This window comes from Thamnophis elegans, chromosome 1, assembly GCF_009769535.1.
Source record: "Thamnophis elegans isolate rThaEle1 chromosome 1, rThaEle1.pri, whole genome shotgun sequence".
NCBI lineage: Eukaryota > Metazoa > Chordata > Lepidosauria > Squamata > Colubridae > Thamnophis > Thamnophis elegans.
The window spans coordinates 80,648,100-80,663,966 of record NC_045541.1 but is presented as its reverse complement, the minus strand read 5'-3'; the positions used below and the strand labels follow the sequence as shown (position 1 = coordinate 80,663,966).

Sequence of the window (15,867 nt, the reverse complement as noted above, 5' to 3'; positions counted from 1 at the left end):
ACTAATGCAAGAATTCAGCCCAGTGGTACTGTATCTGATTGGCATTGGAAGGCAAACAGCTTGGGGAATCAAGATCTGGGTGGGAGAAACCTGTGAGGGATACCAGATTCAGGTTACTTGGAAATAAACAACATTATTTTTTACCCATTTGGAAATATAGTAACTCTTTTATCTCTGAGTCATGTCCTTACTGGCAGGAATCCGGGTTATTTGATCTTTATGAAAGATGGAAATGGGTAGTGAATTTCTTCCTAGCATTCCAGAGGCAACCAGACAGAAAGCTCTTGTTTTAATTTCTGCGTATTATGCTGTGTATTATACTTTTTGCTAGGGAGGAACCAAATGGTCAAAGATAAGTGGTTATAGTTCAAATGACAAGTTTCTTATTTCTCTGGGACTGGAGCATGCAATTATGTTCCTGGCGCAAAGGGAATCAAAGTGATGTTCCTCTTCAAATTCCCTTCTCACTATTTTTATCAGGGGAAAAATATCATGCACTTTTATTAAATCATTTGAGATTCTTCATATTGCTATCTATTATAATGCTATGAACAAGTGTTCATATTTCCAGAATTCTAGTCAGCACAATGTTAAGTCCTTTCAAGGTTTACATTGAACAATATTATTCCCAGGACATTGCACCTTAGCCCTATTATAAAAGCCATATTCAGAGGTGGTTGCATTTTACAAGGTCTTTCGTTATGCCAGTATTGTATTCTCCTTTGAAACTAAGCATTCCAACTGTCATATTTGGCTTTTTATGATACAAATTAATCTATAAATCAAACCTATAGGCTGCTCAACTCATTGTGATTTTGGGCAGCCTATTAACTTTTATACATGACATTTCTTTGCAAATGTCTCTGGGGTACACATGCTCCCTAATGACCTTTTAATATATTTAATTAGTGATTGTATTTTAAGCTGTCTTTTCAGCCAATTTCCCCTCTTCTGCATTTGGATGGCGCATAAATATAGACATAGAAGTACACTTTCTTTCAGTTCCAAGTGATTCTAAGTTGGATTCTGTCTGAGTTCTGCTTTTTCCATGTGCCAATTTTGAAATTATTATGCTACAGAAGTGATAAAATCAAGGGATCAAGTTTCCATGAATCACTTTTCTGAGTATGTAAGCCTAAAGGCCACTAGGAGCAATACATGTCAAGATAATTAGTAGCGTCACTTCATGCTTTTATCTGCTTCTCTTTTCCAGAAAACTTACAATTTTGCATTTATCTATGTAACAAGCTTTAAACTTTCATCACTTCCATCCTCTCTCAGATTAGTTGTCTCTTTCTCTTCTGAGGCATGCAGTTTAGGCTCTCACTTAATTTACTTTATTTCCATCATGGAGAAGATGCTACCGGTTCTGATAGATCTGTGCAACTTAGACTTTCCTATCATAATGTTTTTTTCTTAAATCAAACCCAGTTTGCTTTCATGAAAGAACCAGCCTCAAGAATGCTCTCTAATAATGACTGTATTCGTAATTTCTCTCACTGAACAATCCTTTTCTTGTCTCTGTATAAAATTTTTGGCTATTGAGCAAAAATTATTTGACCCAGTGCAGAAAGAGATTTAAAGATTAGATAGAGAATTAAAATTAAAAAAAATCTAAAAGAAGGCTTACTGTTGTAGAGAACTTATTGGTAGGAAAGCAGTCAGAAGTGCTACCTATCATTCAGCAAGTAGAGCTGACTATTAAGTTGATGTAGAAGGTTGTTCCTAGAACGAAAAAGGGTAGCAAATGTACTGGAAGAGCTAAGATAAACAAAAACTAGGAAATAGTAAGAAGAATGAAAGTTTGCAAATGGAAAAAAAAACTTGTGACATCTAGTCCTGAATATGATTCCCTATTTACTAACATTACAGCTATAATACTGAAAAAGATGTTAAGAGTGCATTGCGTGGACTGTTTATGCTCAGGAAAGGAGCATAAAATCTAAAATATTCTTAATGTTTGATTCTGCAACAATTTGCAACAAATGAAGAGTTGCAAGTGAATTATTAGAATCCATGGGTTTCTTTCTGGAAATTTTGAAGTAATTAGAAAGGCTAAATGTAACAGGGACAGAAGTAGTTGAAGTAGGCTTACTTCTTAAAGAGTTTGCATCAAGAATATAAGAATATTAATCTTGTTCAAATTAAATAAAACTTACACCAAGTTTTGTTCGAGAACATTTGCTAGAATATAATCAGAGCAGTCAAAGTAGGCCGTAGAATTGAAGAGAGGAGCATTCAAACTATCAGGCAGCAGAAAATGCTGCTTTTCTATTTCTAATTGATAATATGGTATTAGCTGCTTTTGGCATTATCATTTGCAAAGATAAGTAGGAATGGACTTGGTAAGTTACTCTGATCTGTGCTTCTAGCATCCAGAATATTTCATGCACCGATCTGGCTAACGATTTCTGCTCTTTGTAGTATAAAGGTCAACTACAGTGGTTCTTCTCTTCTCTTCCTGCAGGGTGCAGCTGTGATGTATTTATGCAATTGTTGAATGTATGCCCTGTCTTCCTGATTTGTAGGAGCAATCAAAGCAGTTTACCATTCATAAAATTAATGCAATGAAAAATAGAAATCAATTTGAATAAAATACTATTACAACAATAGCTAAAAGCTTGATGATAGAGAAGTATTTTTGCCATTTTGCTACAGTTTCCGACAGAGGAAAAACAAATACATTTTGTTGTCTATGTGTATATGGGTGTGTGTCTATTCCACAACTGCATCCCCTCTGCCTTTCAAGATTTTACCTTTGGTTTTCTTGCTCAATTTGTTGTTTCTTCTTCTTTCCCTAAATAACTAGAGCTTTCACCTCTGTTAGGACCTCAAAGCTATTTCTGTCTTCCTTTGTTTCTTTTTCTTTAAATGGAGAGCTGCTTCCAGTGTTGCTCTTGCTGTAATGCCTTTTGAGCTCCAGGGTGGCCACTTAATACTTCATTTTTTTTTTTTACTTGAAACATTATTACAAATCTGTACTGACAAATTTGTAGCTGGACTTCAGAGTTCAGAGATGCCACGGGCACCAGAGGACATGTCTATTCATTTCCCTTTTGTTTCTAAAGGCACCACCGATAGACAGCTTTTTATATATTCTATTTGAAGCGATGTATCAGCAGACTGATTTGAACTTGTCTCAGAAAGAATGTGTGTCCCATGTATAGAAACCTGTGTGTCCCAAAAAAATCTCCCTGCATCTTGTGAGGCTCAGGTTCATTTTCTCAGGGTATCATTTTGTTCACATCTTGAGAACTTTTAGCTTCTCTTGGGCTAACTAACCCTGTGCATAGAAAAGATATACCTCAAGAGGGGAGCATCCATAGGGGTGCTGATAGTGGCATCCAAATAGGCAAGATGGCAGAAGTGGTGTTACCATCCCAGCCTTGTTTCTTTGTCCTGCTGTCTGGCATTTTGCCATTTTTGCCCTTGCTAATGCCACTGCTTTAAGGAAAAAAAACCTGTCTTAAGATACTTGCTTTGCGCTTCCATACCTAACAACCTAAATTGTACTTCCAGAGCCTCACAACTGCTCTCCCCACCATCCTTAAATTCCTTGGCAAAAGTGGTACCATAACTGCCAGCTCCACGTGTATATTTTCCACCAGGTTATTCAGATGCAATATGATCTATGATTTATTTAAATTGCATATAAAAAAAATCTCAGAAGGATGATTCTTCTAATTTTAATTTGGATTTGTCATTTATGCTGAGGTAAATTTGGTTTTAATTTTATGCTGAGGTAAATTTGGTTTTAATTTTATGCTGAGATAAAATTTAATAAGATAAAATTCATACATTTTTGTAATGTTTTGTAATATAATTACTCTTGTGTGCATTTTTTTTAAAGCATGGCTCAAAAATGTGCAAAGAGCATCTGTTACTGTAGCAATCTCAAAAATGAAAATTGTATTGTCATTTCAACTGTGAAAAAACAAATTTGTTTTCAGTAGCATTAAGCATTAAATCTATTTCTTTGCAGTGAGGAGTCAGTGTCAGTGGAGGACTCAGAATCATTCAAAGATCTTGACAGCCTTGATAAAGAAAGGACTTTGCTGTTCTACACAAAAACGGAGTAAGGTTACACACATGGCTCTAGAAATATTTTTTTAAGAGATGCATTTATTAACTGTAATTGCTATGACCATCCAACCATGTTAAATATAGAATGTGATCTAAAATTGATGAAGGGTGTGCTTTTCTTTACAATATCAAAGCTGTACTTTACTAAACATTTGAATCCCTCAATTTGTTATTTTTAACGGCCATGTTTAACAGTTATTTTTATGAATATGAAAATCCACCTGCACAAATGCTGCAGAATGCGAGAAAAATGCAGCATGTTGGTACCCTTCCACAAGTCACGGCTGTGTGGCTTCTCCTTTCGCATATATTGAAATGTTTCATGGGGCAGTAGGACTTTCTATCATTATGTCTTAGAAGTTAGAACTGTATGCCTTTTTGTCTATGGAGACTCTCAGTCATCCTGGTCATAGCTGACCCAAAACTATGCTTTTTCAAAAGACAATAGGAGTTTCTTTGTTTTGCTTGAAGATGATTCACTTCTCATCCAAGAATCTTCTTCAGTTCTGACTGAATGCCATTTAGCAGAAATCTATTTGCGGAGATCTAGATTTTTTTTTTTTAATGAAGCAGTCCTATTAATGCTTTCCTCCAAAAAGAACAATAGCAAAATTATGGCTATAGACACTTGATCATTCGGAATAATTATCTTTATACCTCCAATTCACAGTGAACATGCAAACCCAAGAACTCTTTCATTGCTTTATGAAATAAAGCCCCAAAGCTCTACTGAAATGAATGGAATATGTAGAGACAAAAAAAATATGTAATGTATGAAATGGTTTGAGTTCAGTCCCTAGTTAGGATGCCAAATAATTGTCACTTAGGCTAAAATAAATTCTTGCTATGTTATTTAAATATTAAACATAAATAGCAAGATCTACTGTAAATCCACTATGTTGGGAAGCTTGGTTCCATTACGTACAAAAAGATGGTTTGTGGTTCTTTTAAAAATATGCTGAAAAAAACCCCCAAGCATTATTAGTCACTAGGCAGCTTGAATTCTGCTTCCTCCACTGTTTCTTTAATGATGAATTTTAATACAATATCCACCCCGACCACCTTTGCTTCTGATCTTCCTGCAGTGAAATTATTACTGCGTTTTTTTTAATATTAGTTTGTTGCTATGGGAATGGTTGGGATGAGCACTCATATCAAATGTATATATAACCTCACTGCAGACTTGCTCACCCAAAGCTCAAAGGAATTGCTATTTTTATAATGGCTACATTTAATGTTTAATAAAAGTGCCAGGGGAAATTTAAGAACTGTAGTAGGAGTCAGTTCCATTGAGCTTCATTCGAAAGTTTTCTTTCTATACATGTCCTACTCCTTAGAATCAGCTCCTAGTGTTCATTACCATCCATTACCATTGCTGTTACAAAACAGCAATATAAATATAAAATAACCAAAAGAGATGTTATATCAGATGAAATTCACCAGAAGCCTCATAACAAGGTGTCTTAATCAAAATATGCTATCATTAAAGTTGCTTGTCCATTGGAGAGCATTCCATGAATCAGAGTATAATTTTAATCTTAAAAAAAAAACATAATTAAAATTTAGACTAACATAAAAGGGAAAGCCAAATGGAAATAAGAGGAAAAGTTAAAAAGAGGACAAGATAGAAAAATAATACATCAAACAAATATATAAACATATATAAAATACCATAAAACACTAATTAACATTCTGAAAAACCAATATTCATGCTCTCTTAATTTTAGTTTAACACATAATAAATTATCAAATATGAATAACTGTATGTTTGAAAAACTATACTATTTCACTAGTCTTCAAATTCCAAAGTGAAAAGTTATTTCCTTATCTTGTAAGATAAGAAGAAAACAGTGGTCTCCAAGTCACAAGAAATTTAGTCGAAGTATTGTCTCTAAGCAAGGCAGTCAATTCTGCTATGTCAGCTAGCTCTATTCATTTCAAAGTCCATTGACTTTCCATTGTTGGTATTATTTGGAACTTCATTCAACCTACAGAGGCTTCTATAACTCCCTTCTACAACCCTGGATGCTCTGGCATCAGAGTACCAATGTCAATAAAGTCAAACAGATGAGACTCTCTTTCACAATCTCTGCCCTGTGCCTATCAACTCAGAAGTAAGCTATGTTGCATTCAGGGAGCATTATTCTGGAGTATTTTAAATTGATTTCCAGAGTTAAATGCTATTGTGCCCCTCTCCCTAAGTTTTCATTAAATGAGTTATTGACAGCCTTCCTACAGTAGGTAGATGGACAGAAAACGCAACCAGTTGAGCTAATTCTAATTCATTGTAAGTCTACATTAACAAAATTTTGCAAGTCTGAAAGTACAAATCACCTCTGGTCTCTTTTTGTAGTGTGATAGCTTAGGAAGGATGCATTCTGAGCTTCTTTCTCTACCCATTATGCAGCTCTTCTCCCTCTTATCCGATCTATGGAGCAATTTTCTTCACCTTTCTCCACCTCCCAAGATCATTTCAAATATTTCAAACATCATTACATCTATTCACATATTCAGATGTTTGTTATCATAAACTAGCTATGCTTGTTTATAAATGATCACAAATTCAGATTAGAAATGCTGTTTAGATGTAAACCTCTTTTCAATTCATTAAGGGTCACTTTAGAGAGAATGTGATGCCACCACTATTCATAGGTATGTAAATTTGATTTGCATTGCGATTTTCACTCATCAATTCTTTTGATGCTGTTTGGTATTAGATGGACCCTGAAACATTATGAACTCGTGTCAATATGATCTAAATCTCAGGGAAAAAATGATTGGGTATCTATTGATCAACTTACCACTGGAATCAGTAAGAGCAATCAAAGACATATCAGTGAAGTGAAGATTTCATTGGTTGTCATTACTAAAAAGATTCATGAAATATCCTTGTATTTTGATAAGGTGGAGAATAAATCTATTTAAATATAGCAGTTACAATTGAATTGGGGAGGAAACATAATTGGATGAAGTTGCTTAATTTTTAAGCAGAATTTGGGAAAAATGAGAATGATCAACATCTCTCTAAAGTCAGTCTGAACCCTTGGCAGATTCATGTCTAGAAATGCATTGCTAGAGGACTGTTCTTTCACTTTTGCAGGGCTGATGCCAGACTAGAAGCAGAACCTGCCTCTGGAAATATTGCCTATGCAACATTTATGTTTACACGCTGGAAGAAATTCTGGACCGCTCCTGTTACAGTCTTTATGGGGAATGTTGTTATGTATTTTGCTTTTCTCTTTCTATTTGCCTACGTCCTCTTAGTGGATTTTAAACCTCCACCTAAAGGTCCCTCTATCGAGGAGAACATACTCTACTTCTGGGTCTTTACACTAGTCTTGGAAGAAATCAGACAGGTTGGTGATTTGCTCTGTGCTGTCTGCCATGTTGCTAAATTTATCAGGTCACTGGACCTCTCTAAACCAGAACATGGCAGGAAACGCAAGGGGGAGAAATGCTAGCATTTTACTATAGACAGTAGCATCCTGATCCAGCCTGGAGCTTCTGTGCTGAAAGATTTATACAGCCAAGAGGAAAGAATGGGTCCTTCTAGATTATTAATGGCTTCAGGAAGTAGAAATCTGAAAGTGGTTGATAAGAATAAATTACTGCATTACTTCAACAATTTCATATCCTTTCCACTTCCTCCCCTTTTAAGAGAAACTGTATATATCTGTATTTTTTTCAGGTACAGCTATGCAAAAAGCCTTGAGCTACAGTCAATATTGATTGCATTCATTAAATTTTGGCACAGGAAAAACTGAATGGGATTTAGGTCATTGCTGCAAACACATCAGCATGTATAATCCCATGCAAATGCCTAGCTTAGTCCATGCTGAGTTTTAAATCCAGCAGTTATTCCATCGCAACTGCGGGAATCTGATAGCTTCAGTGATGAATTGCTCCTGGGTTTGTTACTACAAATATAGACTCACAAGTATTTCCATGATGTGTCAAACTAGAGTATGAAGACTTTGTCAGAATGCAAGAGTATTAAAGAGGTAGGATCCCACTTTTCCACAAAAGTCACAGTCTCCTATAATCACGAAGCCTGATAAAATGTTATAGTTCAGAATAAATGAATTAATTTTCAGATTCCATAGATCTTGGGATGCTAAGTAAAGGTGGGAATAAACAACATAGCTATGTCGGTTGGATCATCCAAGCCCATTAAAATAATTTTCCAAGCAGTAGGATGCTCAGGAATGAAAGACCTTTTAATTATTCAAGCCTAGGAAAAAAATGATCCTTATTTGCAATTGTCATATATTTCATACTCAATTTTGAAATGTTGAAACTATTGATGAAGAAATGAAAGCATTAACATAACAGCTATTAACTTGCAGAGTTTCTTTACTGATGAAGATATGAATCTAATAAAAAAATTCAAGCTCTATGTAGAAGATAATTGGAATAAGTGTGATATGTTGGCTATTTCTTTGTTTATCATTGGAATCACTTGCAGGTATGTGGATTCATATATTTCTCCCCCCCCTTTTAAAAAAGTATTACATTATATTACAGGTAGCTAAAGAAGAGATGATACTGTGCTGAAAAAAAAAATCCTGAAAGGCACTATGTAGTCAAGCATGGGAGATAACTACCATAAGTGGACCCAAAGGTGCTTTTTCAAGAGGAAACTGGATTTTTTGGTTTTTCTTTGAAGGTGTTTTGCTTCTCATCCAAGAAACTTCTTCCGCTCTGAAGAAGAAATGTCTTCAAAGAAAAACCAGAAAGTCCAGTTGCCTCTTGAAAAAGCACCTTCAGGACAACCATGAACCTGCATGACTGAGAATCTCCTTAAGTGGAAATTATGAAAAGATCACTAGTTCAGAATCAGAAATGACATTTTGGGGGGAGGGAATAAGGAGTAACTATTCAGTCCTTGTAAGAATCAGAGGATATCTGGAAAATTTCAATATGTGCAATCTGTAAACAACAGAGCAATAATTCAACAGGATTCAATAGGATAGATGACTGCTACTCTTATTGGTATAGTTGCCACAACTCTTTTCCAGGGGCAACAAAGCTGTTTGTTATTAATTAACTCTATTTATTTGAGTTTTTAATCCAGCCAGAGTCACTGTTGTGCAAAATGAGCTGCCATGTAAATGGAATAAATAAATATCTAAATAGTGCAAAATAAAAATCTTACCATGACTGAAATACCAGCACTGGTTGCTAATTGCTTTTTGGACAACTAGTGATTTGTCATGATCTTGGATCAGAATAGCTGAAGAGAGGATTACCCTAATTTCAGAGAGTATTCCTTGGGAATATGGAGAGAGAATTATGCGCAAGCTATGGCCCATAGACTTTTGGAAACATAAATTTACATGTGTATTTAGAAAAGAATGTAGTTTGAGCTGTTAGACTGATATTACTGTATATACTCGAGTATAAGCCTAGTTTTTCAGCCCACTTTTTGGGCTGAAAAAAGCCGCCTCGGCTTATACTCGAGTCAGTGAAAAATTTGCCCGAAATGGAGGAGAAAAAGGGGCGGGGCCATGCCGCTGGGTGACACTTGTGAATGGCCCAGTGTCCCTGTGAGTTTCCCCTCCCTCTGTGTCAGTTTGCCGCGCAGCGCGCACCGCACCATCCCCCCTCCTCACGTTCTAATGTAATGCAGGGCTGTCTTACGATTCCCCTTCCTCCCCCTCCTGCCGCTCTGCAACGATGTCCCACCTCCTCCTTGTTATGGCAAGCAGCCACATAGCGATGTCCCACCTCCTCTGGTACAGTGATCCAATGATAGGAATCACTGTGCCGTGTGTCATAGGAGGCGGGACATCGCTCCCGCGGCTGCACAGGACATCATCATCACAGCGGGACATCAGCATCATGAGGTGAGTGAAGTATTTCATTGAATACACCGCTAGTTTACTGTTTTTCTTTGAAATAAATATTCAAAAACATTATTGGTATCTATTTTTATTTTTGAAATTTACCGGTAGCTGCTGCAATTCCCACCCTAGGCTTATACTCGAGTCAATAACTTTTCCAGTTTTTTGTGGTAAAATTAGGTGCCTCGGCTTATATTCGGGTCGGCCTATACTCGAGTATATACGGTAATAGTTATGTGTTTGTGTTTTAATTATGCCTTCTTATTGTGTTCCTATTTTATTTTATTTTTGCATCTTTTTCATGATAACTGCCTTCATCCTCTTATAGAAAGGGAAGGCATAAATTAAATATCAATGCACGAATGTTTCTTCACCCTCCAGAATGTTTAAGTCAACTTTTCACGATGGTCGAACAGTACTCGCAATTGATTTTATGGTGTTCACTTTGAGACTGATTCATATTTTTGCCATTCATAAACAACTGGGCCCAAAGATTATCATAGTGGAAAGAATGGTAAGTGCAGCATTGCAGAGAGAAATGAAAATAAAAGGGGTGGAGTGGACCTGGTTTCAATCCAGCAGGCTCAAGGGAAATTATGCTATTAATTTCAAATGTCTAAGTATCATTACATCCACCAACGTATATGCCTTTATTAAGGTATTGATTTACTAAGACATCTACCAGACACTGTTGAAGATTTCCTTGCTGTCAGTGTGCCAATTGCTCAGCACACACAAAAGGCTTTTCCCCACCATGTATTCCCCTTAGTGTTTAGAAACCTGCAAATCTTTTTTATTTTTATTTTCTTGGTTGCTTCCTTTTACTTTTTATCTCAACTTTAAAAACTATTTGAATCTTAATTAGCTATCTTGGACACTGTTATGAGGAGAAAGTCAGTATAACATAATGTTGAAGAAATAAAAAGAAATTCTTCCCTTAGGAAATGCTTATATTATTTTTCTTCTAAATGCAATATTTTTGAAGGGACTTCTCGTAGGTTGGAAGTACTAGAAGTTAAAAGAAAGGGGAAACCATGGCTATAGCAGAAGAGATTTCGCCTGCAAAAGCTGCAGGAAGGAAACCTTTCTTTACAACGTGTGTGTGTGTGTGTGTGTGTGTGTGTACGCTCAATTTGACCTAATTCAGCATGAAAGAGGATTTTTTTAGAATACATGGTGACAAAGAAAAGAAATCCATTGTGATTCTCTTTGAATGTTTCTAATTCAGTAGCCCCCAACTTGACTTTTCCAGATGTCGTGGGACTATAACACATCTGGAGGGTGCAAAACGTTGGGGAAAAGTTTCAGATTTTAATTTTGCATTTGTTTATTTATTTTTACAGATGAAGGATGTTTTTTTCTTTCTCTTTTTCCTGAGTGTGTGGCTTATTGCATATGGTGTAGCCACCCAAGCTTTGCTTCATCCCAATGACAGTCGTGCTGAGTGGATTTTCAGGAGGGTCCTTTATCGTCCTTACCTTCAAATATTTGGACAAATTCCATTGGATAAAATAGATTGTGAGTTTAATGTACTTTAATTAAATTTTCTACCAAGGGGTATTGGTGGATGATAATAAATCAGTCCACAGCATTCTTATTGCACTGTATCTGAAGTCATCTGTACTCTAACGCTTTTATTGTATTCACCCTGATGAATGGCATAATCCACCATAATAAAAATCATAGACTAGAGCAAGTCAAAACTTAACTAAGTGTGCTGATTTGCACAGAACTTTAAGTCCTATCACTGAATCATATCAGCTAGAAACATTTAGTTGTACATGGGTAAAGCCATCCTTTGCATAAGATAGAATTGACAAAGGAAGCAGCATGAGGCAAATATTAGGTTTAAGTCAGATTCAGTGATATCAATGAAGTTTATGACAGATTCTTCCAAGTCCTTTGGCCTTCAGAAGTTCTGACAGAAATGGCAAAGTCCAGTTGTCCTCTTTTGCTATGTCTTCTTGTTTCCCTGTTAAATTATGTTCTACTTGGAGGCTCTGTTTCCTAGGCCTGTCCCTTATAGATGCTACTGCTGAGTGTCAACTGCATCAGTTCACCTGATTCAATGTAGTAGAAACTTGTTTTAGCAAATCATTCTGAACCTCTAACAGTTTCAACCATCTTTCTTTCCTTCCTTCCTTCCTTCCTTCCTTCCTTCCTTCCTTCCTTCCTTCCTCCCTCCCTCCCTCCCTCCCTCCCTCCCTCCCTTCCAATTCTCTTTTTTAAAACTTCACTACAACAGTATCTCTCATGGATTCTGAAAACTGCACATTGGGTCAACAGAGGAACCAGACGGCGAGTGACTTCTCGTGTCCCAGTGCCTACGCTAATTGGGTGGTTATAATACTCTTAGTCATTTTCCTACTGGTTACAAATGTGCTGCTTATGAATCTCTTAATTGCCATGTTCAGGTAAGTATAAAATGAGGGTCTATAAGAAAATATAAGAAACCTTCTATCTGCTAGCTGCAGATAGAATAATATGCATGCCATCGCTCCGGGACTTATCGTGTGTGTGTGTGTGTGTGTAATAGATGGAATCCACAAAAGGTTTTGCAAAGAAAAGCAATAGCAAAATAAACATACTGAGAGTACAGCTATGTATTCTGAAATAAATCCTGTTGAGTAAGTGTAATGTGATTGACTTCTTGATAACTGTGTTAGACTGACATATTGCATACTTGTTCTTGACTTACAACCATGGTTGGAACCAAGATTTCCATAGTTAAGCAAGGCAGTGGTTAAGTGAGTCATTCCCAATCTTGCGATCTTTTTTGCAATGGTTATTAAGAGAATCAATGCAGGTTTTTAAGCAAATTACATGGCTGTTAAGTGAATCCAGCTTCCCACATTGACTTTGCTTGTCAGCTGATTGGGAAGGTCATAAATGGTCATCACATGACACCGGGACATTGCAACCATCCTGAATATATGCTGGTTGCCAAGTGCCCAGATTTTGAACATGTGACTGTGCTATGGTCATAAGTGTATCACTTTTTTCAATGCTATTGTAACTTTAAGTGGTCACTAACTAAACGATTGAAAGTCAAGGACTGGTCTGCTTAGCACCCATTTTTATGGAATTTGGTTGTTCCAGATTTGTCACAAAAAGAATTGCTGATAGAATCAGGAAGGTTCTCAATCTATTTAAAATGAAGACTTACAGTAATATTATTCAGTATATTATTAATATGTTTAAATATGTTACTTTTGCAAAGTTTAAATTCTTAATAAAGTTGCACATGTTGTGCAATAGGTAATTTGTGCAGATATTTAAATAAATAGTCCTATCTCTGGAAATAATCTACCGTATTTAACTTTATTTTCTCTGGCAATTAATAAGGGAGAACTTTTTATAGTTTATATGGAGTTCTAAACATTTATCTTCATAATATTTTTTATGAAACATATTTGACATCTTGGGACCTTTTAAAACCCACTGAAAATATTTACTATGCTCTCAACTAGCCCAGAGATATATGGAGATATAAGGCAATATAATTGGATAACCTTCTTTAAATAGGCAGGACTACTGATGTGACCTATTCATGTGATCATATTATCTCTTCCTGATCTGGAAGTCCTAAATAGCTCATGTTCCTTCCAGTTTTGGGTGATGTACCTTTGGGACACAGAACAAAAATAAGAACGGAAACAAAAACTTTGCCTATTTTAAACCAAGGGACATAACAACACTAAAACAATTACAGCCTAAAATATTCTATAGTCCGTGGAAACAGCAACATTCTCAGTTAGCAAATAAATATATCAGATGTAGGTATTAAATGCTTGTGTATCTCCTAAATGACAATTGAAATACAAAACAAGCTGATGAAACAGACAGCTTGCAGAGAGTATTGAAAGAAAATTTAGCAAAATGGTGATATTGTTTCAGGTTTAGTCTAATTTGTTCTATGCATCAAGTACACCAATGCTTGAAGATTCACAGGAATATTTTACCATGTTCAATGTATTAATTGCATTAATTAATGTATTATTGCAGATCAAACTCGAGGCCTAGAACTGCCTCTCCAAATCACTTGAAACAATTATGATGTTTCATACAAAAGGAATTGTGAAATTCATTTTACCTCAGCAGAATCCAAGCTTGTTTACTATCAGTGTTAATCACACCAAAAAAAGCTGGCAGTCTGTTTCCTCAATTAGAAAAAACATCAAGAACTTTACACATTTGAAAACAGTCTTCTCTTTAGCGAATAAGATCTGTTGATACCACCTTTCTTCTTTTTAAGTTACACTTTTCAGGTTGTTCAAGGAAATGCAGACATCTTCTGGAAATTTCAGCGATACAACTTGATTGTTGAATACCATGGTCGTCCTGCATTTGCTCCTCCTTTTATCATTATTGACCACATTAAACTATTTCTTAGATGGGCCCTTAAGAAGACCGAACACAAAAAAGAACACCTGGGTAAGCTATGGGGAGAATGGTTAAGAACAAGCTGAGGATTACATCTATACATACGCATACACATACATACAATACATATATTAATGTATAATCATAAACTGGATTATCAGTCTAGGCAATAGTAAAGTTCATTTCTATATAATTAGCTGTGGATTATTATTTTTTAAAATTGAAATGATGTAGAGGATGAATAACCTTTCTCAGTATGGTGCCCTCCAAATGGTTTGTAATCCATTTTACATTTACATCTGGATCATTTTACATTTACATTTTGCAGAAGTCTGCATTAAAATGGTATTATCTGTAATTATATAAAAACAAATTAATGTTAAAAGCAAAATGGCATTAAACATTAATTTTTAATTAAAAATAAAAACTCACACTTTCTTAAAAATATATATATCAGTAGAAACTATTACTGCTGTAGCACAGAGAACAAATGATGAATATCTGTAAGATCCAAAGTTACACATGCAGACGACTATGGGGCATCCCCCTCCAAGAGATTTTCAAATTCTATTAGAAGTAAATTAAAAATAGACTGCTACATTTTAAATCAAAATAAGACATTTGTCAACATGAGGCCTCTGAGGAAGTATTCAGAATGGAAATTAATGTTGCCCATAAACCCTCCAGGATAGAGATGAAAATTTGTATGGGGAAACATTTCCTATGCTGGGGGTGCAGGAGTGGTGTCTTGTGCTTTTGGGAACTGGGTTAGTGGGCTTCTTTCAAGATACAGCAATGAGTCAGCCATTGGACATAGACCAGTGGTGGGTTTCCATTTTTTTACTACTACGCTCGTGCGTGTGTGACACTTCTGCCCCTTCCTTCGGCAACTGTTTCCTTTTCCTCACCCCAATCTAATTCTCCCTTCCTTCAGAAAGAGACATTCCAGAAGAACTGGATCAAAAATTAATAACCTGGGAGATGCTCCAAAAAGAAAATTACCTGGCAAATTTGGAAACAAAGAAAAAAGAAAGCAATGAGGAAAAACTGAAGAAGATGTCAGACAAGTAAGGATCAGCAAGTAAAGTGCAGTTTGATGTAATTAAAAAGCAAGGATCATGTTTATATGTTTATAATCAGGTCAGCAGCAAACATTTTATAATGGGTGGCTTTATTTACTTCATTTTCGTTCTCTTATTCTTTTCCTGTTTCCATTTCCCTTTCCCTTTTTGAAGCTTTATATCCTACCTCCGACATGCAACATAATCCAACATCATTGTTCTTCAAGGCAACCTACTGCAAATGTCCACTGTACAAACAGATCCTTCTATAGGTGATGAGAGAAACGCCAGCATTAAAAAATGCACACGTTATATGGCCCTCGCAATGAAAATGTCAGGAATGGCATTAATAGAAGTCATTTTTTGTGATAAGATTTTGTCTAAATATTTGGCGGTTCGAACCCCTAGTGCCGTGTAACAGAGTGAGCTTCCATTACCTGTCCCAGCTTCTGCCAGCCTAGCAGTTCTAAAGCAGGTAAAAATGAAGTAGAAAAATA

At 35.9% G+C, this 15,867-nt stretch overlaps 1 protein-coding gene across 1 annotated transcript in view; it reads left to right on the top strand.

The window, feature by feature from the left end:
• Positions 1-15,867, top strand: part of TRPM5 (transient receptor potential cation channel subfamily M member 5) — a 52,411-nt gene that overhangs the window by 34,566 nt on the left and 1,978 nt on the right. Inside the window, exons 17-24 of the mRNA XM_032212833.1 lie at positions 3,983-4,075; positions 7,184-7,439; positions 8,430-8,548; positions 10,308-10,440; positions 11,270-11,444; positions 12,172-12,340; positions 14,182-14,360; positions 15,244-15,376. Coding sequence (XP_032068724.1) covers positions 3,983-4,075; positions 7,184-7,439; positions 8,430-8,548; positions 10,308-10,440; positions 11,270-11,444; positions 12,172-12,340; positions 14,182-14,360; positions 15,244-15,376 — 1,257 coding nt within the window. The remainder of the gene's footprint in view (positions 1-3,982; positions 4,076-7,183; positions 7,440-8,429; positions 8,549-10,307; positions 10,441-11,269; positions 11,445-12,171; positions 12,341-14,181; positions 14,361-15,243; positions 15,377-15,867) is intronic.